This window comes from Ornithodoros turicata, unplaced genomic scaffold (assembly GCF_037126465.1).
Source record: "Ornithodoros turicata isolate Travis unplaced genomic scaffold, ASM3712646v1 ctg00001086.1, whole genome shotgun sequence".
NCBI classification, from domain to species: Eukaryota; Metazoa; Arthropoda; class Arachnida; order Ixodida; family Argasidae; genus Ornithodoros; species Ornithodoros turicata.
The window spans coordinates 203,398-229,736 of record NW_026999461.1 but is presented as its reverse complement, the minus strand read 5'-3'; the positions used below and the strand labels follow the sequence as shown (position 1 = coordinate 229,736).

General features: G+C 46.5%; 1 protein-coding gene across 1 annotated transcript in view; it reads right to left on the bottom strand.

Moving 5' to 3' along the window:
- LOC135376411 (complement C3-like) overlaps nucleotides 1-26,339 on the bottom strand; it is a 127,606-nt gene that overhangs the window by 11,853 nt on the left and 89,414 nt on the right. The window contains exons 11-17 of the mRNA XM_064608914.1: nucleotides 22,151-22,327; nucleotides 21,962-22,090; nucleotides 18,910-18,975; nucleotides 18,673-18,855; nucleotides 18,468-18,617; nucleotides 1,123-1,252; nucleotides 1,000-1,053 (exon numbers count right to left, since the gene is read on the bottom strand). Of these exons, the coding sequence (XP_064464984.1) occupies nucleotides 1,000-1,053; nucleotides 1,123-1,252; nucleotides 18,468-18,617; nucleotides 18,673-18,855; nucleotides 18,910-18,975; nucleotides 21,962-22,090; nucleotides 22,151-22,327 (889 nt within the window). The remainder of the gene's footprint in view (nucleotides 1-999; nucleotides 1,054-1,122; nucleotides 1,253-18,467; nucleotides 18,618-18,672; nucleotides 18,856-18,909; nucleotides 18,976-21,961; nucleotides 22,091-22,150; nucleotides 22,328-26,339) is intronic.

Genomic DNA, 26,339 nt, shown 5'->3' with positions numbered 1-26,339 from the left:
ACGGGCGTTCGCGTTGGAGGGCTACGTGTTTTGTAGCGACGGAGCCCATTTGAGTAAGTTCTGATCTGTTTGCCAGATAGACCGCTTTCCGCAAGCCGTAAGCGATGTCGTTTCTGCGCTCGAGAACTGCGTAGTTCTGATTCCGGCTCATTTGCGTATCAAGATTTCGCGATTTATATCTTAAAGTACGCGTTGTTTAAGGATATTTAAAAAGAAGGTGGTTCAAATAACGATAGCCTCCAATTCTGCTGTCTCGCATTTGCAAGAAAACATCGAATTAAAAAGTTAATTGATGAATTTTAGGTCATTAGTCGTCCAATAGTTACATGAGCTTTTCCGCCTGCAAAAATGTCATCAGTGCTCGTCTCACAGCTTTAAATATATATGTATACACAAATGAAAAATAGCCGGAGCTCTGTCGCTGCACGTTCAGCATATGTTTGTAATTTGATTGTGCACTCCCAGCCTCGCCTGAAAGTGCAGAATCAGATTACGAATAATAATATATATATAAGTAATAAATATATGTATATATAAGTAAAATATAAGTAAAATAATATATGTAAGTGGTAGAAAACAACACCCTGTATATCAAGAGTATATTTTTTTATGTCCCTACTACACCGCACATAATGTATGCGGGTGACGTTTCTCTATTGCTTGCTTGCACAAGCCGCATTCTTTTCGCCTCCACTCCTGCTGTAAGAGGGCAGCATCTTAGCATTCTTTTTGGGATGCTCAACCCGTAGCCTCGCATGTGCCGTTGCAGCTTGCACTGTCTCGGCCCCAAACGAGAGAGAAAAAAAAAGAAACGCGGTCGACTGAGCTGGTGAAAGGAACTTCGGTTCTTTTCATGACGTCATTAGATGACACGCTAACATCACGACAACAGTATCCTGTTGTTGTGACACAAACCTGTAGAGCGTCACGTCACAGCACCAGTGTTGTCGGTGGCAGTTACAGTGTAGTGTTTGCCAAATATAACAGAAAAGGACTCACGTGAGCGCAACATAATGCTTCTACGCTTCCGTACTCGTGCTTCGCAACTATTATCTGAAAACAAATGAAAGAAGGGCACATAAAGCAGCATGTTGTGGGACTCTTATGGACACCATGTCTTACCAGGATGAATAGTGTTCTCAGCTAAATGGTGAGAGATGATCACTACACCCGCGTTGGCGATCACAGTCTCCGAGGTCAACCCACCACCAGGACCGCAACCGAGGTCATGAGATCTAAGCGCTGCAAAAAGCTGCACGATGTGTTCCAATTATGAGCGCGATTCAGGCACAACCCCATTGACTCCAATTCCAGCTAAAATACAAAGCAACGACTGGATAACCGAGGCAGAAGATCATGCTCATGGAGCTGACAGCATGTATTCAGCAACAATAACTTTAAGTTGATGATCATGATTGAGGTGTTTCATCGCCACATGCGATACTCTACCGCATTTTCCGCGGTAATTGTGCGAAAATATAATGTTGACGGAAGTACTACATTGTCTAGCAAACGAAGGGAGTTGCCTCAGGACAGGAGTGCCGATATTTCGAACAGAGACTGTTCTTCTTCTGGGCACCGTCCTCATCATTGGCATGGTATTGAAAGGGTTAGGTGTGACGTGTTAAAGGTTCATGCGAATTGTGGGTCAACAGCCCGGAAGGAAGAAAGGGCCGTACGGGCTCCTACGGCCGGAGTGTGTGTGTGTGAGAGAGAGAGGGAGAGGGAGAGAGAATACCTGTTTATTTACAAACATTGGAGCTGAGTGACACCTATAAGGGTCTGCTGCTCCATTTCTTGAAAGCGTTTCAATAACGCATAAATAAAATAATATACATACAGTGTTAGAGTGTGGAGGGGATTTGTGAACGGAGTGATCTTTGCTCCAGAACGATTACAGAAATGAGAGGTTCACGAACAAGGGAACGAAACGGCAGAACAGGCAGGAATTGGCAAGCGTTCCGAAAGATAAGGAGGTTAGTGGTTACGTGGGGAAAATTCCAGAGCGAGCAAAGCATTTTTATATATATATATATTCCTAATAAAAAGTTATGAGGGCGATCCAGGCACAACCCCATTGACTTCAATTCCAGCTGAAATACAAAGCAACGACTGGATAACCGAGGCAGAAGATCATGCTCATGGAGCTAATAGCATGTATTCAGCAACAATTTTGCCACAACTTTTCATTACGTATATATATATATATATATATATATAAAAGTGAAATAATAAGACTTGGACTACAGATTACAGGAACGTTAACAAAAACTAATTTATTTAATGGGCATTTTAACACATAGATTAAAAAAAGAATCGTCGACGTTTCGACAGTGGCACTGTCTTCGTCAGGACAAAAAGTCCTGACTCCTTTTGTCCTGACGAAGACAGTGCCACTGTCGAAACGTCGACGATTCTTTTTTTAATCTATGTGTTAAAATGCCCATTAAATAAATTAGTTTTTGTTAACGTTCCTGTAATCTGTAGTCCAAGTCTTATTATTTCACTTTTATTGAACTTCGTAGCCGTCTGATATATTAACCTATTTGTTCTATATATATATATATATATATATAGTTAAAAAAAATAGCATAGGCTCTTTGGCTGCACGTTGAATATATGTTTATAAGTCCAAAACGTCGCCACACCAGCATTGGACAGCTGTTTCGGCCTTATTGGGCCTTCATCAGCAATACGTAGGTGGGCGACGTTTGAGCGAGTGGCGTCGGAAGGTCACGTGGAACGTGATGTCCTCCCGTCAGGGTGAGAAACTCACCTCTGAAAGCCCAGTGCGAAGCCAGTAAAGTATTAAGTTAAAAAAAATAGCATAGGCTCTTTGGCTGCACGTTGAATATATGTTTATAAGTCCAAAACGTCGCCACACCAGCATTGGACAGCTGTTTCGGCCTTATTGGGCCTTCATCAGCAATACGTAGGTGGGCGACGTTTGAGCGAGTGGCGTCGGAAGGTCACGTGGAACGTGATGTCCTCCCGTCAGGGTGAGAAACTCACCTCTGAAAGCCCAGTGCGAAGCCAGTAAAGTATTAAGTTAAAAAAAAATAGCATAGGCTCTTTGGCTGCACGTTGAATATATGTTTATAAGTCCAAAACGTCGCCACACCAGCATTGGACAGCTGTTTCGGCCTTATTGGGCCTTCATCAGCAATACGTAGGTGGGCGACGTTTGAGCGAGTGGCGTCGGAAGGTCACGTGGAACGTGATGTCCTCCCGTCAGGGTGAGAAACTCACCTCTGAAAGCCCAGTGCGAAGCCAGTAAAGTATTAAGTTAAAAAAAAAATAGATAGCCGAGGTCTCGAGCCAAGATCACTTCACATAATCCCCTCCACACTCTAACGAAGCGGCCATTCACTGCGGCCGTAGAAGCCCGCACGGACCCTTTCTTCCCTCCGGGCTGTTGACCCACAATTCGCATGAACCTTTAACACGTCACTCCTAACCCTTTAAATACCATGCCGATGATGAGGACGGTGGCCAGAAGAAGAACAGTCTCTGTTTGAAATGTCGGCGGCTCCTGTCTTGAGGCAACTCCCTTCGTACTTCTCTACCGGTTCGCTGGATCTCTACACATCTACTGTCCAGAAAAGTTAGTAGGGCTTATAGAGCAGAGCGTTAGTGGGCTGGATTTGATTATGGACCAAGAAATTTTCTCATGAACTTTCCTCATGCGTTCAGCTTTGCTATAATGTTATAACAAGGGCTGTAGGACTTAATACTCTTTATCTACACTCTTAAAAATGAACTTCACCACATAGCACGCTCCTAGCCAACCACCACCCCGAATGACAACGTTCTCGCCCTAGATTTGTTGAAAACGGGAGGAGGAGCCTATTTTGTGCCCATTATGCACGGCACAAAATAGGCTCCTCCTCCCGTTTTCAACAAATCAGGGGCGAGAACGTTGTCATTCGGGATGGTGGTTGGCTAGGAGCGTGCTATGTGGTGAAGTTTAAGAGTGTATGAGTATCCAAGCAATGCACCTGGCTCCAGACACCTGGAAGCTTCAATTTCCGTATTGTTAACACACCTGACTCGGCACTAACTCCCGTAAGTACATGTAACGGTGAATGCTTTCAGAAATCAAGAAAGCGAATGTTATCTCGTGCAGAGCTGCACATATATTTTTAGCTTCGTACAAACGCGGACAAAAGCTACCAAACGTCTGCATCGAATTTCCAGAAAGATATTCCGAGTATCCTATACAGAACATAAAGCATTTTGGGTGACCACGACAGCGTGGGAGACGAACTTCGCTCTGGAAGAAAAAAAAAAAAAACGGATGAAAATGTCATCGTGGGCGCTTCAGAGTGCGATCCATCGCGTCTGAACCATCAGACGTCACACAAGATTATCTGAGGACATCGAGAGAATTTGTGCAAACTGAATCGAAAAGCTGCGCGGCATATCTACCTCTCTTGTGTGGTCGTAACATGTGTAGCGCGATTCCATGAACCTAGGGACGCGCCAACTAGTCCAACAGCACATTTTGTTAAGCTATGAACCCAAAACACCGCCAACCAACAAAACAACAACGGAACATATGTGTGTCTGGCGGCAACGTAGAAAATAAAAAATTCGGGGTGAGCTCGAACCCCCTACCCCCGTGCATGCGCCAAACAAAAAAAAAAAAGAAGAAAAAAATCTAATTGGCGACGATCACGCCGGAGGATTGTGAGACTTTCGGCAGTTACCTTCTGGAAACTTCTGCCATTATCGAGGAAGGCTTTGGAAAATTTTTAATTGCGGATTTTTTTTTTCATTTGAACTTTGAAAATTGCCAAGCGAACCTCAGTTTTGTGTAGAAATATGAAGTCCTCCACGGATAACGACAGACCCAACAAAAATTATGCACAGTATCGCAACAGAAATAGTCGAAAAAAAAAAAGTAAAAATTACGCTTTAGGCCAGCCTGCTTGATTTTCGCAAAGAAGCGGGCACGAAATATGCCTCTAGAGGAGGAAGGGTCCCCGCCTTCATCTGTTTAGCCTTCTTTGTGATAAGGCGGTTGTTTCGCTTTCTTTGTGATAAGACGGTTGTCACGAGCATCAGGGCCAAAGCGGGGGAAAGAAAGGTAAAACAAGAGGCGGGAACGCTTCCTCCTCTCCCCGTACCTTCCGTGTGCTCTTCTTTGCGACAATCGAGAAGGCTGTGCTAAAGCGCAATTTTTACGATTTTTTTAGACTGCTGCCCGTTGAGCATACGTTGCGCATATGCTGCACGTTGAGCACATGCAGCCACAAAGCTTAATAAAGCGCGGAAATATAACTGTTACAGATACTCACAAGTCCCAATTGCTGCAATTTATAATAAACGAAGAGAGCGATGTATGTAATACCAAACGTAAAAAAAAGAAAAAATGGAAACTCGCTAGGGACTAGATAGACCCAGACCTTCTGTCTGAATGTAATATGCAACCTAAAACCTAAAGCCAGCAGTAATGTAAATACTCGATCATTAGATTCCCAAAGTGATACCCAAGATAGTACTCGTGGTAATCAAAGTTCATCTATTCACACGAGCACCCCCAGCACTGCATCCCCGAGCGTCGTTAATTTGTCGTCCCACTCAATGACCGACTCCGAAGTTTCGCTGCTAAGCCGGGGCCTTTCATTCTGCCCTAAGAATAATAAGGCAAACGGATATAAACTTAATCTCGATTTAGACAACTTCACTCGACGAATGCGCCTTAAAGAGTTCTTTTATGATAAACGGGATCAAACGCCTAATTATTTTAGGCTACCGTCCGATATACACCGGAAGCTAATCGCCAAAAAGCACTGGATATGTATACAGGGTGTCCCAGAAAACGTGTCATTGAATTATAATAAAAAAACTACACCACCTAGAGTCATGCGGTCAATGGCATTTGTTCTTACTGGGTTTTTGCCACCTCCTCATGTGAATGTCGTGTAACGTAAGTTTAATTATGTAAATTTTTGCGAGCTTAAGTCGGAAATTTGCCAAGTAAAGGTCACTTTTTTACCCCACCAATTTGAAGAGCGTGTCTAATTTACTCAAATTAATGATAATTGACAGGGACATTCAGGAGCTATCCCATCGGAAAAATAGCCGAACATCATGCTCTACGGAGGCCGCACAGAATAGCGCACGATGAATTTTTCAGCGCAATCTTTGTCAGTCCGACGAAAGGAGGTTGGAAACCCAGCCCTCCCCGACATCGCAGAAAGAGATAAAACAGGCACGGCTTATCACGTTCGACTTTCGCTGGGCTAATGCTTTCCCTCTCCCAATTTTAGGAACTGTTACTTTTTCTACTATCACTCTGTGGGCTGGCTTCGGAACCTCCTTTCGTCGCACCGAGAGCGATTGCGCTCAAAAAGTCATCGCGCGCTATTGTCCGGTATTGTCCGGTGCTCCGAAAAGCATGATATTCGGCTATTTTTTCCGATGGGATAGCTCGTGAATATCACTGTGAATTATCATGAATTTGAGTGAATTCGGCACGCTCTTCATATTGGTTGTAGCCAGCCGGGAGAGACGAGGAAGAAGAGAAGAGGTAGGATAGAATAAAGGAGAAGGTTCTGAGACAAGAACTGTTACATTGGCGCAGCCGACACCTTACGAACGATGTGGGTAGAGTTTCAACTTGGGGGAACCCCTGCACAACCACTGGTTGCTAAATGCGTCACTGGAGATGAGGACATAACGTTGGCCGGCGCACAGCCTGAGCTCATCCCTTGCCAAGACAGAGGTGAGCGACGTCGACGAGTTACTCAAGAAATCTGTTTGCAAGGTCAACATGAAACTGGATGATTTTCACCGGTTTGTCCTCTTACCACGCACGACGGAGAACACTTCGCCAACAGCCCCGGTTCCGGAGCTTCCTGGTCAGCTGGACCCAGCCACGATTCTGCAATTCATGAAGGACCAGCAGATCCAAATGGCCAGACAGCAGCAGGCACTGGTGGAACTTCTCGACTCGCTGTGCAACAACGGCTGCCGGCGTCCCGAAGACCTCAAGCTGGACACCTATGACGGACACTCCCAAAGTGCGGAGACGTGGTTGAAGCTTTATGAACGAGTCTGCCAGCGTAACGGGTGGACCCGTGATGCAGCTAAGATCGAGAACATGCGACCGTTCTTAACAGGCGTTGCAGGCAAATGGTACGACTTCTGCCTCCAAGGGAACGAAAACGACACGTGGCAGTCGTGGAGGGATAGCTTTGCACAGGCTTTCCACGATAACTTAGTGGATACGTGGAACGAAGCACTCGTCTACAAATATCGGGGTGATTCGCTAACAGACTATTTCTTCGAGAAGCTACGACTCCTCCAACGCGCGGAGTGCAATTTGCCTGACAGGTCAGTGGTGGCACTGGTACTTCATGGCATACCGCACGACATACGCCAGCTGGTTCAGATACGATACCCAAAGGACCCCCAACAGTTGTTAAGCTGTCTGCAAGACGTGAGCGTCCAAACCAGCTTCCGTGCAACCCCTGCCTCCACATCGACACTGCAGGACAGGCGTGACCCGCCACCAGCGATTCCCTCACCACAGCATCGTCGTTCACCCTTCCAGCGCACGGTCGCCGCTGCTGAGATTCACGATAACCAGGACCAAAAAAAAAAAAAACAATAAACAAGGGTTGTAGTTTCCGCCCACGGACCCCATGCGAAACTGTCTTTTTCACCGGCAACAAACTATTGTATGTCGACCTCTTCCTTAACAAAGTAAGAACGAGAGCATTAGTTGACAGCGGATCCTCCGTAACCCTTGTGAATAGCCGTTTGATTCAGCCACGCAATGTCGAATCAGGAAGGGAAGTACAAGTGAGAGCGTTCGATGGCAGCAGCAAGCTTTTTCACCACTGGGCACGGGTGAGGCTAGGCTTTTCTGACGCAGAGATAGTAACGGACGCTTTGGTTATACGAGGTCTGTTCAAAAAATACACGGACTGTTTGAATTGCACGGCTCCAGTTAGTTCCAGGGGAATCCGCTTGGTGTCGCTAGATGTCTATACATCAGCTGATGAAACGCCGTTTTCTGATTGGAGAAATCTTCATTTGTTGGTTAGCTACGCGGTGTTTCGTGAAGTCTGTTCTTTCCGTTTGTCGGATTTCAGAATGAATGACCTGAGGGAGCAACGACTTGCTGTGAAATTTTGTGTTAAACTTGGAAAATCTGCGACTGAAACATTTGCTATGCTCAACACGGCTTACGGTGGTGCTGCTATGAAGCGTACGGCATGTTTCAAGTGGTATGAACGTTTTAAGGGTGGTCGACAGTCGATTGAAGACGACGAGCGTCCTGGACGTCCTTCCACGTCAACTGACGACCCACACGTCGACGAAATCAACACCCTGGTGCGGGCAAATCGACGTCTGACCATCAGGGAGCTTGCTGAAGAGTGTGGAATATCAGTAGGATCTTGTTACGAGATTTTGGCCGAAAAATTGAGGATGCACCGCGTTGCTGCAAAATTTGTGCCACGACTGATGACAGACGACAAAAAAGCCAATCGCGTCCAAGTTTGTCAGGAAGTGCTTGATCGTTCAGAAGAAGATGACGACTTTTTGTCAAGGATCGTAACAGGTGATGAATAATGGGTCTACGGTTATGACTTTGAAACGAAGGTCCAATCGTCCCAATGGGTGGGTGAAATGTCCCCCAGACCCAAAAAAGCTCGCCAAGTTCGATCCAATGTCAAGGTTATGCTGACGGTTTTCTTTGATGCCAAGGGTGTTGTTCACCACGAGTATCTCCCCCAAGGCTCCACAGTGAATCAGACTCACTACATCGAAGTTCTGAAACGTCTGAGGGACGCCATCCGTCGCAAAAGGCCAGAAATGTGGAGGAGTGGCGATTGGTTTTTCCATCACGACAACGCTCCAGCCCATTCAGCCCTCAGAACTCGGGAGTTCTTGGCGAAACATTCGATCACTGTTCTTCCCCCCCCCCTACTCACCTGACCTTGCTCCTTGTGACTTTTTCCTGTTCCCAAAACTCAAAAGACCCTTGAAAGGAAGAAGGTTTGAGACAGTTCCCGAGATTAAGGCAAATGCGACGAAGGAGCTGGAGGACATTACAAAAGAAGCGTACCAGGACTGCTTCAACAAGTGGAAACATCGTTGGGATAAGTGTGTCCGTTCGGGAGGGGAGTACTTGGAAGGGGACCCGGAGATGTAACTTGTAAATAAAGTACATTTTGTTTTATGACGTCAGTCCGCGTACTTTTTGAACACACCTCGTACAAGACGTCGAGTATGACGTCCTACTCTCCCGCCCTGACATGAAGAGATTGAGACTAAACATTTACTGGGACGATACTGTCTCCGTGGATAATGAGAGACCCAGATGTATGGTCACCACCCCAGTCCCAGCAATACGCACACAGGAGGACGTTGCTACCTATTTCCCAGAGATCCTCCCCGTTTCAGGATACCCAGGAGCAACCACTGCGCTTCAAGTACCTTTCCGGCTCGCCGATGAAGCACCGGTTCGTCGCAAACCCTATAACATGAGCCGTGAAAAGAAAGTATGGCTGAAGACTGAGCTACAAGAGATGCTAGCTGCTGATATCATTCGCCCATCAACGTCCACCTTTGCATCCCCTATCACCATAGCGCCCAAGGCAGACGGCTCCTTTCGCTTGTGTACCGATTACAGAATCGTCAACAGGCAAACTGAGATCTTTCCATTCCCTATGCCTCGTATCGATGATATCATTAACGATACAGGTGGTAGCACAGTCTTCTCTACCCTCGACCTCTGCAAAGGCTTCTGGAAGGTGCCACTGACGGAAGAAACCAGGCGTTACACTGCCTTTGTTACCCCTTTCGACTTGTACGTATGAATATAATAGACTTCCGTTTGGGTGGAAGAATTCGTCCGCGTGGTTTCAAAAATTGATGACGTCCGTACTCGAGCCTTACATCGGACAATTTGTTCATGTGTATATCGACGACATATTAGTGTATTCTCGGTCGATGGATGAGCACAGCAGGCATCTCCAACAGGTACTCCACCTACTACGAGAAGCGAACCTCACGATCAATCTAAAGAAGAGTGACTTCTTCAAGTCCAGTGTCGTTTTCCTGGGCAGGCTGTTCGACGGACAGACTAAGAGCACGAAACAAGAGTCCGTAGAAAAAATTCGTCGGCTGCGAAAACCGACTGACACGCATTCGTTAAGAGTGTTCCTCGGCCTCGCCGGTCACTTCCGAACATTTATCCAGGACTATGCCAAACGAACGCTTTGTCTGAACGTACTGCTGCAAAAGGGTACCACCTTTCTTTGGACACAAGAGTGCGAGGCTGCCTACCAGGACATGGTAGAGACCATATCCTCGAACCCGGTCCTCTCTATTCCAGACTTTCGGCTGCCCTTTGAGCTCTGTACTGACGCGTCCGATTATGGCACGGGGGCCGTGCTCTATCAACGGAACGTTTCCAAGGACCGAGCATAGCAGCTCAGCGTGGTAGGATACCATTCTTATCCCTTCGACGAAACAGAGCTAAACTATCCGACCACGGAGAAGGAGTTATTCGCAGTGGTTCAAGCCCTCCGGTACTTCCGGACGTTCTTAGAAGGGAGGAAGGTTTCCCTATTCACCGACCACCAACCGATCACCCATATTATCTCGTCCGCAGACTTAAAAGGTCGACTTGCTAGGTGGGTCTGCGAGCTCCAACATTACGAGATGGAGGTCTACTATAAGCCCGGCAGAACTCTACTTGATGCGGACGAGCTGTCCCGACTGGGAATCGAGCAGCACACCGTGGCTGCTCTTAACGACATGACCCTTTGGGAGGGCACGGAACAACTGAGGTTTGTTAATGGGAGATTTGAGGTTCCGCAGACACTACGGCACAAAGTCCTTCGATTATACCACGACAGCCCCCATTCTGGAGGTCACGACGGCTTCTGTGGCACATACAAGAAAATCTCTAAGCGCTTTGTGTGGCCAAAGATGAAACAGGACGTTGCGAAGTACGTACGATCATGTGACAGATGTCAGCGCTACAAAATCAAGTACCGTCAACGAGTTGACAGGATGACGTTACCAGAGCACTCCCGCGTGCCTTTCGAAGTTATCCACCTAGACTTCGCGGAACTCAAGAAGAAATCCGAGGGAATAAAAAGAACGCAGGCATTTCTTCTTGCGATCGACCAATGCACACGTACCGTAGCCACACGCCCTGGTGGTGAAGACGCTAATAGCGTTATTGCAATGTTAGAGCGGCGAATGTTTATGAACACAAAAGTCATTATCTGTGACAATGGACCTGCCTTTACTAGCCGACGTCTTTCAACGTGGGCTCAAGAAAGGGGAATCAAAATCAAGCTCACGGCGCCGTACCACCCTGCAGCAAATGGCCTGGCCGAACGCGCCATCCGCGACGTTAAACAGTTCATCGGCCTCTACCCCGACTTCCCTGGTGGATGGCGTCTGTGCCTCGAGGCGGCCACACGCCACCGCAACCGTTCCCACAACACGGGAATCGGCTGCTCCCCGCATTATGCTTCCACTAACAAACCACCAGTTCTGGAGGCTGACAAGGAGCTCGGAATAGCTGACGCACTTCAGTTGAAAGAAGCAAGGAACACATCCGTGCAAGAAGCGAAGTACAGGAGACGGATGAAGCACTACTTCGACCGTCGCCACAGTGCCAGTGTCCCTGACATTCAAATAGGCGACCTTGTGTTTGTGCGCACTGGACTTCCCGGACCACAATCAGTCTTACATGGTCCTGTTCCTGTCGTCCAGACAGCCCATAAGCAGGGCATACTTAAAACGATTGGGTACACACACACCAACGGACAGTTTAGACTTGCCACTATTGCCAATGTGTTTAGATACCATCCCAGGAGGGATGAACCCGTGACCCCCCGGCCCTTGTAGCCAGCTGGGAGAGACGAGGAAGAAGAGAAGAGGTAAGAGGTAGGATAGAATAAAGGAGAAGGTTCTGAGACAAGAACTGTTACATTGGTGGGGTAAAAAAGTGACCTTTACTTGGCAAATTTCCGAGTTCAGTTCGCAAATATTTACATAATTAAACTTGGAGTACATGACATTCACATTAGGAGATGCCAAAAACCTAAGAAGAACAAATGCCGTTGACCGCATGATTCTAGGTGGCGTAGTTTTTTTATTATAATTCAATGACACGTTTTCTGTGACACCCTGTATAAGGGCAGTACAAAGCTACAGCAGCATACAATTCTTCTCGCAAACCCAAATCGAATCTTACCTCAGCTGAGCGTCGTAGTCTTTCTAATCTCAAACAATCGAAAGACATAATTATCAAAAGAGCAGATAAAGGGGGGGCAACTATTGTAATGGATATGCAAAATTACATCGATGAGGGGCTACACGGCTTATGATCTAACGAAGCGCGAGGCACTCGTGAAATCGAGCACGTGATGTATGACGCGCTCTTTTCGTTAACGTGACAAGGGCGTAATCTCTCAGTCCAGTAACGATCGAATGAGATCGTTTGTCTTACGAGTAGGTCTACCCACTCGTTAGAATGTTAACTATCTTCATTTGGAGATTTGCTTAAACAGAATTTCTACAGTAGCGGATATGTATTGCTCCACGACTGTATACAAAAGGACATCCTGTCCCTTTCATGGCATGCACACCAGTGGTTTCATGAGGGCTGTGAGATATTCTCGAGAAGATGCAGATCAAGACGAGAAAGAAGACGAAGAAGTGACAACGACAAGCCATAGACAAATCATAGACAAATCATGCGAGCTATCCAAACAAAATTAAACAACCCCATTAGTCGAAAAGATTGCAGCCTCGTTGGCAGCTGTAGTTCGCTCAGGCCGATGACATCACGACACGTAAGGGCTCGTAACGAGCACGACAGCATCAACGAAGGAGGAGCAGAGATTGCGCCAATTGCGCCACAGCAGAGCGTCGATAAGGATCTTCGTTTCGTTATTCCTACCGACTCGATGACGTTGAAGCTGCCAAAGAAAGATGGCGGAAGGATACTTCGCTTGGGCGATCACACAAGCGGCTAACTGTGTCCCACGGACGTGATGGCGCCAGGATGCCTTTCAACTGGACGAGACAGATTTTGTAAAGTTGTTCCGTCCGCACCGTTTGTGAGGACTTGCGACTGCAGTACTATAGCAGTGGGACTGGTGGCTTTTAAAAGTTGGTGAGTGTGTTTAAAAGTGAAATAATGCATGGAAGTGAGAGGAGACCATATACCGAGTCTGAAAACATGACAGCAACACGTGACATGACAACACGTGAGCGCTCGCAACGTGCACAATAACCACAAAGAAGGAGCATCACGAGGAGCAGAGATTGTGACCGCAGCAAAGCATCGATAAAGTTGCTCGTTGCGTTAGCCTGAACGACTCGTTCAGCTGTCTCGTGTCTCGTTCAACGTCTCGTTAAGTTGAACGTGCGAAACGATTAAGCCCCCAGGGAACCTTAGCACTACCGGTGGCGCTAGACAAGTGCCTTCCACTTCAGTCGCGCGTTTATGGCACTGCACACTTCTGAATATCCAGCAATGGTGGGGTTGCCACCTTTTCCGTCGACCAATACGGAACACAGGGGGTGTTGCAAGCGCAACGCAGTGGGCTTTGTGTACATCGACCTTTGAATCAATAAGATGTATGAACAGTTTTTAAACAAAACATTGCTTTATAGTTATCTGAGACTACAAATAACTGGGCGTCAAGCGGAACACCAGTAGCAGTCTATCGCAGCCCGGTCACGCTGAATGGCGAGACAAGCAAGAAGGCCCCTGTTTGGCCGGCTGGAATGCATAACGTCGCATTTTTATTGGTCCTGTCAGTTTGATTTCCATTGTCCCCAGCGCTGTGTGAACTATCTGAAACTATGCGTTCTATGGGGAGCTGTTACTGCTCCGCCATCCTCCATTTTTTGCCCCGTCTAGGATAGCACGAAGTGGATTGTGTAGGACCGAACCAAATTCTTGAGTCTTGAAAGTTGAGCACTGGGCACAGGGGGTTGTAATAATAGGTTCTCTCCAGCATATTCATGTGCATCAACGTGGCTTTGATTGCTCAGTTAAGCTATAGCTCAATATTTGGTGACGATGACGCAAAACACGGAGTCGTAACGTTTTTACTACGACTTGGCCAGTTCCCGAACATTATATGTCCTGATTACACCTCCACCCGGACACCGAACGCAAGCCTTGAATTTCCGAACTGTTCGGGTGAAATCAGGACAGGTGGCAACCCTAAGCAACGGGGTAGAGTATAGCCCCTAGCGATGAAAATCCCCATTCATCATCTCAAATATACGAGGGGTGTTCAAGTCGAACCGGAACTTTCTGTCTCCTGAGTGTACAACTAGCTCGCGCTACTTCTTTTTCGTCATTTTCACACGCGACAGGCCTCCGCGTTCACCTCGTGGTGGTCCAAAGTTTGAACAACAGTTTGCAAAACAGAAGACACGTGCTGGACGAGATGGCCGACAAGTCATCTGAAATTCACACAAAACTTCAGGCTCAGTATGGCCACGATACACGTAGCCGCAGCAAAGCGTTTGAGTGGTGCAAACGGTTCCGAGACGGCCGCACATCAATGCTGAGCGATCCCAGCCGGGGCGGCTTAGAGACCAGTGTCAGAGTTCCTGAGAACATCCCACTTGTGGAGCGCCTGATCCTCAAGGACCGACGGATTACATATCTCGATATCAATAGTGCATATAGTGCGATCAATAGTGCATATTACTGCTAGGTTCTCGGGGATGTGCATAAGGCGCTGAAGCAAAAGCTGCCGGGCCTCATCACCAAAGGAGTCCTCCTCCTACAGGACAATACACGCCCGCATGCCGCGCAACTCACGACACGCACCTTACAGGAACTTGGCTGGGAGTTTCTGCCACATCCCCCTTACAGTTCAGACCAATGAAGGCGTTCCTTGGGAGCCACCACTTCAGCTGCGACGACGAGGTCACAAATGCTGTCCGACCATGTCTGCTGCACGCCAGTACGGATTTCGACGCTGCTGGCATTCCAAGCCCTCGTGAAACGTTGGGAGAAGTGCATTAGTGCAGCTGGAGATTACGTTGAAAAATAAAAATAATTTCTCGCCTGTAAGTTTATTTTACTTTTGCGAAAAATGAAAAGTCCCGGTTTGACTTGAACGCCCCTCGTAGTTGTTGTTGAACACCCAGCGTGCGCATAAGTGCAGTACTCTCTGGGTTGTGCCACCGGGAGGTTTATTGAGGTTTCGGCCAAGTAATAGTCAAGTCCTGCCTAGTCAATACGCTGACTGTGTGGATGTTGTAAGGCGTTTACGACTCAAGCTTGCTGACGCTGATATCCAGTTATGGGCTGTCAGCTATTTATTTTGATACGGCAATCAGGGAGTTGCAGTTCGGTCCCGGGGATGGCTAGATGCCCGCTGCGCCAATCTTCAGTGGAAGCTTGTCCACGACGTTCTTCCTCTCCGCGCTCGATTACGCTCTTATATATCTCTCGCTCTTATGGTTGCCCGTCTTGCGAGATGTGTGAAACGGCCGAGCACTGTTTCAGGCGTTGTCACGTCCCTCTTTTGCTGTGCCGCAGGTTAACGCAAGTATTTGAGCTCTCGACTGTCGCCAGGGCCACCGCGCGGTTCTTAAAACCGTTATCCGTTCTGCGCACTCTGCGTAACAATTGGCTTTATTAAAAATACGGAGATAAACTTGGAGGTTTGGATCTGCCGTTGCCGGCTAGCCTTCAGTGGTCCAGCCTTCAGTGGCCCAGGCTTCGGAGACGCAGCTATATTTCAGGGTGTCAGGGCAGGACTTCGTAGCCACATCATCCGCGAAGCAGGTCCCGTGGAGTGCTGCAGCCGCTGTATGACGTCTACTCGACTCTTCCGCCACGTTCAGGGTGAGTGACAAATCATGTTCTAGACTGCTCAGTAGGACTGTAGTGCCCTCCGCAGTGACTCTGCCGTGTTTAGATTGTTCGCTTGATATGGCCAATACGAACAGCAAACTCTCCTAGAGAGCAACGCCTGTAATCATCACAAGGGGCCTCTACCGGACTGCTACAAGGCTTTAAAAGGTTTCCTCTTCTCATGAACAGTTCCTTCACGTTTTTTAAAGCTGATGAGGACGCCCGCATAGGCGTCGAAACGTCCTTTTCTTGTTTGTTTTTATTTGTTGTGCAAGCCAGTGTGACGCAGTAATAAACATCATGACCCCTGGCTTTTGGTCTATTTTCATCTCCTAGAGAGTGTTGTTATCTAGCTTGTAGCGATTTTAACGTAAAGTTAGTGTGTGTGCGTGAGGATTACATCCATAGATAGCTCTCCTGCTTGATGACAATACACACGCATCTGCGATTCACACAGGTTCTTTGCCATTCTGTGGCGGTAATCTGCACCACCTTGCTTCACATCTGTGCTTTTCGCGTGCGGCTTTGCACGTGCGGCCTTGCACGTGAAGTTTGCGTTTCGTAAGCGCGGTTAATTTCTATCTGCCTCTTTCCGCTGGTGGGCAGTCGATAAATATAATTCCTTGATTTCTCCTTTTAGGATCATTAACAAATCGCAAGCCGAAATTTGACTGAGGGGTCACGACTGCTATAGATAACAAAATTTGCAAAACAAATCATGAATTTGGAATACACGTATCGCGCTGAAAACCTTAGAAAATGCAAGACAAAAGTTGACAAGAGGAACAAAACATACACAATTAGCATACTTCGAGGAAGTCGTACTGTCCACAGCTCAAACAGTATAGGCCCTCGGACGATCCATTTCTACACCTGAAGGGTGCAAATTTGACACACAGGGCGCTAAAGTTAGGACTGAACAGTACCACCTTGCCAAAGGGATTAAACTCCACACATTTGTGGTGTGGACTAACATTTGTGACAAGCCATTACCACCCTAAAAGGTATAAGAAGACAACCTTTTTTTTAAAGAGTGTGGTTGTGCTCTAGTCCGGATGGCGGTTCCACAATCTGCGGAGCCGCGGTGATTTGATTACATCAAGTTTCTGTTCTCCAGCAACTGCCAAACCTTCTCATATTCCTTGTTGACTACCTTTATAAGCAGCTGACGACAATGCAATACAGACAATTTCTTGTTACGTGGCGAATAATCTGCATGGGACCGCATCTCTGGTTCACAGTCGTGCTTTGTGCTCGATCTTGTGCTAGAATTTGTGCGCGTGCGTGACCGGTTATGTTCTTCCTCTTGTTATCTCTCGTGTTGATTGTTGTTATTGAAATACATATTGTTCTAGTTCCGTTGTATATTCTAACTTGTTGCCTATAGATAAATAGAATGTTTCTGCTTTTCTCTAATAATATACCATGTCGCGGGTATATTATATACAGGGTGTTTCACAAAACCTGTCATTCCGACTTAATAAAAAAACGGGGCGGCAGAAAAATATGCAGTCAACGCTATTTGTATGGCAACTAAATTTGCTACCTTGCAAAAATATTCTCATTTGATTTTGATTAAAAGAAATTGAATTTCTTTAATTGAATTCCAAAATTTCCCAAATCAACCTAACGTTTCTTTTCTTTCTTTTTTTTTTTTTTTACAGAATTAGAGAGCCCGTAGCGAACTTAGTCAGATCCACCAAGAAATCCGCTCGATATTGCAAATAGAACTGCCAAAGTAAGGTCCCGCAATTGAGGCTTCAAAGTTTCGGGTATTCAACGGCGCACCAAATCAGTCGCAAAGATGCGCGGAGGGGTGGACATGCTCTTGCCCCGTAAAGCTAGAACAATTTCTCGCCGGACCGGCGTGCAGGGCAAGACGCGCCGATAACAAGGCGGGTGTCATTCCACCATACGTTGATAAGCGAAAAAAAGAAAAACATTACGTCTCTTTTTTTTTGCCCTCTTTTTTTTCCCGACCTTCTATCTTTCATGGGGGCAGGATGTCCTCCTCTCCGCTAATCTTTGCGACTGATTTGGTGCGCCGTTGAATACCCGAAGCTTTAAAGCCTCAATTTCGGGACTTTTTTTCGGCAGTTCCATTTGTAATATCGAGCGGATTTCTTGGTGGAACTGACTAAGTTCGCTACGGGCTCTTTAATTCTGTAAAAAAAAAGGTTAACTTGGGGAAATTTTGGAGTTCAATTAAAGAAATTCAATTTCTTTTAATTAAAATCAAATGAAAATATTTTTGGAAGGTGGCAAATTCAGTTGCCACACAAATGCCGTTGACTGCATATTTTTCCCTCGCCCCGTTTTTTGATAAAGTCTGAATGACACGTTTTGTGAAAGACCCTGTATAACAGTATACCAGTGATGGGCAAATAATATACCTTTAGGGAGGTATAGAATTACTATACGATGAGGAAGTGGTATAGCATCGATACTTCAAAAGGTATTCGCCTCAGGACAAGTTGTCTACACAAAATGCAAAAACAAAAAAGTTATAAATTGTTTAAACAGTGCAGTGGACCACGCAGCCGTGCCTGCACCGTTCGCCATAGAAGAAATTTGCATTTGAGGAACAGCTTACTCTGTTTCTGGTGAGAAGGTCCTTTTTTCTGAGGATGTAAACGGCTTGGTCCACTGCAAGAATGCCCACGAGTGTTCCCTCTGTACCTTTCACTCTGAGTGCACCTGCCTCTCCAGGTTCATGCGTCTTGAAAGTTGTCTCTATTTCAATCTACCCAAGGAAATATGATTGTTACATGCACCTATTCGATCTGACAAAGCCTCACCTGCGAGCTGTCCGTGCAGGTTCCTTGAACTTCAAATGCAAGGGCATCTGCCAGCAAGTGACCTTTGTAGAAGGCATAGACCAGTACCCTTGATGTCGGAGACATGTTGTACGTCAATGTGAAGTGGAGCGGCATTCCAGGCATGATAACGCCATAATGTTCCACATGGCCTTTACTTAATACCTGCAACGTTTTTGCGTTCAGGTCAAAGTTCAAAGACGTGTATCATAAACTTACCACAAAGTAGAGAGGGTACATCTCTCTTGGCATCACTGTCACATGGCCTTCGAACTGCTCTCCGACCTACCAATGAGAGCGTACTCAGAATGAGCAAGTGCGCCAGAAGCAACATAGGAATCCAAACTTTCACACTGCCCGCGTACAAAGCATGCTTTATAATATCTCTTCATAGTGTTCCTGTAGTCCTGACTGTCAAAGAGAGGATACTGGTATCGCCGCCAAGCAATTAAGAACACGGGAGCCAACGATTCTGCACAGGCATGTGTGTTCTCAATGACTTGGTGCCCAGTCTTGCAGCCCGTGAACGCTGTCCATACAGGGGGTTAGGATATACTATGTAGTGCAGAAAGACGGGAACAGCTGAAGTCTGTTGTTGATGATGAGGTTTTGTGCGAAAAGCTTCGTCCTTCCACTACGCCGTGGGTACTATTAGAACTGTCGATACTAACTGTTACCGCAGGACAAAAGCCGCCGCCGCGGCGGCTCTCATCCTCAGGTACTTCCCTTAACATTTCCATAACGGTTCAGTGGGTCTTCTTTCCTTCTACGATACTAACTTCGTTTTTCTTCAAGAGCTATCTGTGTATACCACTGTAGCAGCTATTACTGGCGCAGTTTCCACATGCTAACATACAATCACTCTAGCATAACGCCGTAAAATGTTAGCGTGATATTGAAGTAGTCAGGTGTGTGTAGTCCAGCGTTCGTGTTTTAGTTTGTTTCAACGCCACGTGGTATATTTCGTAATTCCACGATGTTGAACGTTTCGTAGTAGTAGATGAGAACAGAACACGGAACCCTTACAACGCGCAGTTGATGAAAAGGCAGCAGCAGTGGGACTCGAAATTACATAACCCGACTTACTGTAAGAACTGCTACCGCTGACACCATGCTATCTACCCTAATCACACAAGCCATACTAACATACATAAGCGTACGCACGCATTCTCTTGCACTATTGCCAGCTACACACTCAGAAGACCGATTCCGTTCACAGGCTATTCCTTCAGCTTTTCCACACAGATCCGGTGGATTTTCTACCTTTCTACAACCACATAAACGGATGTGTTCGAATCCCACTGCAGGTGCCTTTTTATATAAGGTGTCATTTTTAATCGATATAGGCGATTGGGCAGCCACGCCTAACCTACTCTTACTGCTGTTTCATTCGCAGCCATATCTGCCACGTCCGATATGAACGTTCCGATGCGTAGTGGGCGAATTCAGGCCTTGCACAAGGAGCGCCAAAGTAGACAAACTGAGAGACACACAGAGGAATCGCAAAGGCAACGTCCGACGAAGAAGACACAACACAGCGCCACAGCAACGCATGCTAAGGTTGTTCGAAAAGGCAGAGTTTACTTTCTGCCATTGCATCTTTATGTCCCTACTAAAATGAAAGGCATGAGTGGCGGCGGTGGTGACAGTGTGTCGTCAAATCAAGGACATCAAATGCATTGCGCTGCAGTCGGGGCAAACAGTGCTCGACGAGAAACGCATTACCGCTCGGGACGACAGAGGCACTCAGACGACGAGATTCCTCTGTCAGAGATTGCACAGACAAGACGCTTGGGATACTGTGTCCATTGAGCGACACCCCAGCAGCAAATAGGAGTGGACAGACATAATGAGAGATGGATGGAATTGCCGGCCACCCGTTTCTTATTCGATTTCTTCAATGATTGCAAGCAGGGGGCCGCTCAGGTGAAGAAATACGCAGGTACCGTGCTACCTAAACTTCTATGGACAATTGCGGTTGATGAGGTACACAGGAACGCTGTTCCCAGATACGCAGTTTTGGTGTCGGCAGCTACGTTTGGCATTTAGCCTCGCTCTCACCATTGACGAATCCAGAACCCGCGCCAACAGGAGTTCCCGGCTGTCCTTAAAGGAACTATGAAACGATTTTTTTCTTCGTTTCGTTCGAAAGAAGACATTTTTCTGAGTCTAGAACCGAAATTTTACTTTCGTCGCGCGAGCGGATTTCTCGGGAGCTAATTTAAACGGAGCGGCGAAGGGAGGACAGCTGGCGCCGCGCCGTGGCGAGCTGCCGAGCGGAGACACAACCGGCAACTTGGCGCGACCACGGCCGGCTCAGTAACACGTCATCGTGACGTGTTGCCGAGACGAGGAATCCCGCCGGGAGCATGCGCCGTAGGACCCCGCGTATGCGTTCATCGGGAGTGGAAATCTCCATGACAGCAGCTTTCGCGCGATCGGCAGATTTCGGCAGTGGCGGCAGCCACAGAGCGAGCTCGCGGTATTACTTGCCATTGTGCAACACCGGTGACGTAACGGGAAACCGAAGTGCGGTCCGTACAGTTACACCATCGACAGGGAAATATGCGCGGGAGAGGAGGAACGCGGAAGAGACATTTCCAGCGCGCGCTCCTCGCAGAGTGGAGCGATTTCGTCCGGAAAAATTTGTGGCATATTAGTTTCTCTGCGGGAAGAACAGTTTCCATCGAAAAAAAGTATGGGGGTTCGGGAAATTTCATAGTCCCTTTAAGCCTCAGAGTTAGAGTTCTGGCGCTAGACATACAGCACGACTCCTCAAAGCTCTTGGTAGAAACGCTCGAGCATAGCAACCATTCAAATTTGTATCCTCTAACAATAGTAAAAAACTTTTATATATAACAATTATATAATGTTTGAGGCTATCAGATCATAATGCTATTAAGACATCATATAATTGAGAAGACTGATTTGGTACAGAATACTTCATTCCGAATTGTAAGAAGGTCGAAAATCGGTTTACCGTGTACCTCTTCGCAAGCTTCTGCGGAAAGCCCTAAAACCCGATAATGCTGTCCGTTGGCGGAAGAGCGTTACTCCCAGTATGCACTATACCACAGCTCTTAAGACTAACTGGTGTTTAACGGGGTCAGAACCTTGTGAAACCGACTACTTCCATCAGTCGTGGAATCTGGTACCGTGTCGTAGTTTAGTTTAAAATAATACTATAAAGCTCTTTTATAGCAGTTGTTCAACATCAACCTAAAGATCAGAATGTTTGATTGCATTCGGTTAATGAACTATATTTGAGCACCTGGTATCTCCTCCTTGTATCGATCCTGTTGAGTGCAAGGGTTGCATTTGTCCGTGAATCATAAGTCTCCAGATTAATGCTGTTTTCTTCTTGTTGGTGGTACGAATACCTTGGGTCCGCCGTCCGCACCTAGACAATAGAGTTAAGTGCTGTAAACCGTAATTTTAGCCGTCGGAACGGGTTCTTTACCTTGCACTTGAGCCGCTTGTGATATGCATCCGTTTGAATGAAGAATATCGCCTTGCCTCCGTCGTCGGTGATGGAAAAGTCCACATCAACCGGAACCCTCTGCTCGCGTTCGTTCAGCACCGTGATTTGCGTGCGCACTCCAGAGGCCGGGGTCGAGTTGGGGTGTTCCACTAGAGCCTACATTCCGTAAATGGTGTCTAAAAGATCTGCATTACCCAGGCTTGTACAATATAGCTAAAAGTGTATTCAAGTTCCTGATCACCAGTGGTGGGCAGTACTTGAAGTTCCAACTATTTATGTGCTACAGTAAGTAAATTTTACAAGTTCTTGTACTTTACCATCAGTAAGTTTCCAACAGTGTACTTTGTACTGTAACTTTATTTAGTATTTTCCCAAAGGTACACGACTGGAAATGCAAGTACCAAAAGAAAAATATTACGTACAATTTCTGTCAAGAAACAGTATTTTCGAACTAGTAAATGGATTGCTGTCCTACTTTGTCTGTTGCAAGAGAAGTAAAGGTAAATACATCGAGAAACGAAAATGCTTTCCACTAGCACAGCTGGTTGCCTGAGCAGCTGTGAACGGAAATTATGTTATCTGTTATACTGTTCATATTCATGGGTAAACACTGGACGTCAGAACTAGCATTTGCACCAAATGCTTACATTGGCATTTAACCAATCAAAACATGAGCACTTTATTACACTTTGTTTGTACCAAACGGTGACGCGTCGCGCTATGCAGAATAACATTGAAATCTAGAAGAGGGAACACGTCTCAAAAGAATATAGCTGAACTAAGAAAGAGATGCAACACACACTCTACGTTAGTCCTGTTTTTTGCACTTGCACATCAGTTGCAAGCTTTCCCTCTGCAAGATGTACTGTTTGGGACAAGGTTGTTTAAAATCTCCAGCCCGTAGCAGAGCGATCCCCTATCAGCGATGTCGAGCGCAACGCAACAATACCAATACCCTCTCCGAGGGGAGGCTGCGCTCAACTGCGCTCCCTAGCAGACGACGCTAGCTCTCACCAACTCCCCGTAGAGCCCGTAGTATAGGTAAATTGACACAACACGGGGCACATCACCAATGAGAATGCAGCGATTGCTCCCTCAATCCTCCAATCAGAAGTCTTTCCGTCCGGCTTGCAGCCCGACCGGTTCTGGCTGTTGCTGACTTCTGTTTTCCATACTGGCCTGTAACGGCTACCCCTGACCTCTAAGTCTACTAGCTTTCATGCACGCCGCAAAGTTATTCCGTGATCCCCAAACAACTGTGAAAACTGTCGTAATGAACAGAAATTTATTTGAGTCATTATACTGACACAGTCGGCAGGTTGACGCATTTACATGCACTGAGCGTAGAGTCCATTGCGTAGCGCTTCCTGGCACACTGGAACAAAGTTCAAACTTGCAAAATATCGACACAGCTTATTCCCAGCAACGAACAACTGTCACATACTTGCGCACAATCTCTTGATCATCATGACCTTGCCTGCTACACGTCAAACATAAAATGCTGCTGCTTCATGAATCCTATTTTCTTGTCACCGCTATGCAGATCTGACGGCGCTCGAACATGTTCATCGAGCCAGAATTCACGACAACACTGAAATCCGATTAGCTGTTCGTAGACCGATGCTTGTATCGAGGAACAGTACAACACGATCGAAGACACCATAATACACGGATACGACGGCGAACGCACTTGCCTCCCAACCAAAGACACCGCCGACCCGGCGTCTGCCGTTCAAATTTCAAATGAATCCGCCGAGGGAGTACGGAGCACGCAGGCGAGGAAGCGCGAAGTGCCGTTTTTAAATTCCGGCAACCAATCCGGACACCCTTAGGCGTCCGATCAATAGAGAGGCACGGATTGCAGTAACACGGACTTTGATACAGATTTTGCGAGAGCTGTGGGGGGCTGCTATTAGTACAGTTCCTTTGTGAGAATTTAGACAGCAGTGTCCCAAACGGTACCAACTTGCCAAAATTACTGCCCTAACTCAGTTGCAATGTAGTTGACAAGTACTTTAAAGTACAATTCCTAGTACGTTTACTTTACTTGTAGTACATTTAAAATGTAGCACTCTGTACTGTACTTAAAGTACTATTGACCCCATGTACTTTACTTGAACTACAGTTTCTGGTACTTTGCCCGCCAGTGCTGAGCACGTACCACAAAAAGTAACTGGGTAGAATACTAAATACACAACCTTGCAAAATATTGGAGTGGAATAGTAAATACTGACAGAAGTAACTTGTTGCCATCAAGATACAATCAAGTTACAGCTTGTGAAATTCGCTGTCGTGCGAACATGAGGGTGTTGAATAAATAACCTTACAAATTAAAATTCCGAGCTCTATCACAAGCTTAATATTCTTGCAGCGGGTGGTATAGTGCACGTCTTGTACTGTGCATCTCGTGTTTTGAGACCTCAGCGTGGCACGTGCACGCACCTGACATTTGATTAATAATGGCTGCCCCGCTTCAGGTTTGCACCGAGGAGGAGAAACGGTCAGTCATCCGCTTCCTTATCAAGGAAGGTGTGAAGCATAGCACGGAGAGCTAATATTCTCTAAGACCTGACTCACTGACTAAACGTTCAAAACTACATCGGCAGAGTTTCTACGATACAAACGTTAAATGATCTCGTTCATCTGACACGTGCGTGTACATCAACACTTTCGTTGCAGGCAACAAAACCATGGTGCCAGTTACAGAAGCTTAAGCTGAAAATCTATTCCGCTATGTCTGTCCTACGCTTTATTAACAACACCACCAAAGCAAGCTTACGCCCGGGACTTGCGATGTAGTCGTCATCATGTTCGTTGTGTTCCCCTCACTTAGGAGAAAACACTCAAAATTTACTATCAGAACGTTAGTGGTTTACGCACAAAAGATATCAATTTCATTCGTGCCGTATTTGAAGATGCTCATAGTGTAATATGCTTAACTGAAACCTGGCTCTGGCCTGGTATACCCAATAGTACTTACATTCCTCCGCCTTGCAATGTATTCCGCTCTGACCGCTGTACTCCACAAGCACAACGTGGAGGCGGGCCTCTAGTTGACGTTAACACCCTCTTCCCTGTTTCCGGCGCACTGACCTTGAACTAACTGATGAATGTGTTTGGATTGAACTCAAACTCGACAGTAACGTCAAATTACTAATTGGAATTCATTCACCGGCTTTTGATGCAAGCTTACTTGACAAGTACGTCAGTGCTCTTGATCGTAGCTATCTCGGTCTCGGGACAAGACCAGTACAATCATCTCTGTAGCCGACGGCTCTGCCATTAATTCTGACCCTACATTTGTTTGCAACGGCTTTGCAGGCCACTTCTCTTCCGTATACGCTAGTTCTATCAGGACCGGCAATAATGGTTCCCCATCTCGCGCACCCGACTTTTGTAACACTATAACTCAATTCGCAGTCTCGGAAGACGACGTCCGCTTGTCCATACGAAAGTTACAGCTAACCACAACCTCCGACCCAGATGGCATACTCGCCATTTTTAGAATCGAATAGAATAGAACAGAAACAGACAAAAAAAAAATGGAAACGTAGGTCGCACTGGTGCGACCAGCTGTTCCGTGAGGCTTGCTATCTGAAAGCACTGAATGATTTTAAAAAATATTTCAGTACGTATGTCATTGAGATAGTTCGTCTTGCCGTTTTTTATCAACGCCACGACAACCACGTACACTTCGACTATTTCTCTCAGAACTCAACGTAGTATATTTTAGCTTTAAACGTCAATTCATCAAATCACTGTAAGGTACTCATCGTCGATTTGGATAGGCCAACTCTGGAACAGTATAATTTCAGGCCTTTGTCCACGACGACAATAGGTAAAGCCGTCGCACGTTTAGTGGACGCACAGTGGGGCACGTCAACGCAGTGGCCCAGTGACTTATAGGGAAACGTGAGGCACAGTGAGGCATGGGGAAGAGTGTTACATTGCTCATATCTGCCTGATTCGGGAAGCTTAGAAAAGCGAAACTGTAACTGTGTCCGTCATACGGCACAACATCGTCATTAGGTCACGTGGGAATCGGCAAGCAATCGCCCAACGGTATAGGCAAAACATATTGACCGGCGTGTTTCAACGAAGAAAACAAATATTTTGATGACATTTCTTTGTGGTATACAATGACAGTGACTTGAATCCTACGTATTAT